The 898-nt window shown below is 65.0% G+C and overlaps 1 protein-coding gene across 1 annotated transcript in view; it reads left to right on the top strand.

The window, feature by feature from the left end:
* Nucleotides 1–226: 226 nt before the first annotated feature.
* SLC26A11 (solute carrier family 26 (anion exchanger), member 11) overlaps nt 227–898 on the top strand; it is a gene marked incomplete at both ends in the record, with an annotated part of 3,641 nt that continues 2,969 nt past the window's right edge. Inside the window, 2 exons of the mRNA XM_010137312.1 lie at nt 227–277; nt 608–668. Coding sequence (XP_010135614.1) covers nt 227–277; nt 608–668 — 112 coding nt within the window. The remainder of the gene's footprint in view (nt 278–607; nt 669–898) is intronic.

The following is an 898-nucleotide window of genomic DNA, read 5'->3' as shown; positions in this document are numbered from 1 at the left end:
ACCCCCTCCCCTGGCCAGGGAGCTCCCCCATGCCTGACTGGGGAGGGGGCTGGAGGGTCCCTGCGTTGTGCACAGGTGAAGTTAGCGCAGGAGCTGTATGCTATCTCAGGGTGCTGCTGTGCCCGCGGATGTTGGCCGTGGCTGTCCCAGGTGTGCTGGCTCCACTCCACTTGTGGCAGGTTGTGCCCCTGTGGAGCTCCGGGTAACGCCTCTTGTCTCCTTTCAGCCTCGCAGAACAATTACAGGATTGACCCCAACCAGGAGCTGCTGGCTATGGGTAAGAGGCTGCTCGGAGAAGGAGGGCAGGGGGTGGGCATCTGACCCAAGTGCTGCCATATGCTCTGCAGCCCCTGAGCTGCCAGAGATGCCCACCTCAGCAGTCCCACCTCTACCTTGCATGCTGCCCTCGCCCCGAGCCTTTCTCCCAGCTTGGCCATTTCCAGGGCAGCCTGAGCCGAGCTCACACTGCTGGACAGGCTCCAGTCCATCCCCAGGTTCCAGCCTGAGGATGGAGCAGGTGACAACAGGGGCACAGACCCATCTCGCAGCCCCGGGCGGTGCCTCCCGTAGCTGCTGCGTCCCCAGCCCCTCTCCTTCCCCACTGCAGGCTTCGCCAACATCCTGGGCTCCTTCGTCTCGTCATACCCCATCACAGGCAGCTTTGGCCGGTGGGTAGCAGGAGGGGGAGCGGAGCCCAGCCCGTGGGATGCTCGCTGGGGCTGTGTGGTGAGGGGGCTCTGCAAGAGCAGAGGGTGGAAGGTTGTGGGGACCCCGGAGGGTCCCTGAGCTCATGTCCTGGTCCCCAGCTGCCCACCTCGACTGCCGGGCTGTGCATGAGTCCCACAGTGACCTGCCCTCCCATCTCAGGCTCTCTGCGGTCCCGCTGCAGGCTGGGAGC

The sequence above is a fragment of the Buceros rhinoceros genome, unplaced genomic scaffold (assembly GCF_000710305.1).
Source record: "Buceros rhinoceros silvestris isolate BGI_N320 unplaced genomic scaffold, ASM71030v1 scaffold32935, whole genome shotgun sequence".
In the NCBI taxonomy this organism is placed as follows: Eukaryota; Metazoa; Chordata; class Aves; order Bucerotiformes; family Bucerotidae; genus Buceros; species Buceros rhinoceros.
This window is presented reverse-complemented; position numbering and strand designations above follow the sequence as displayed.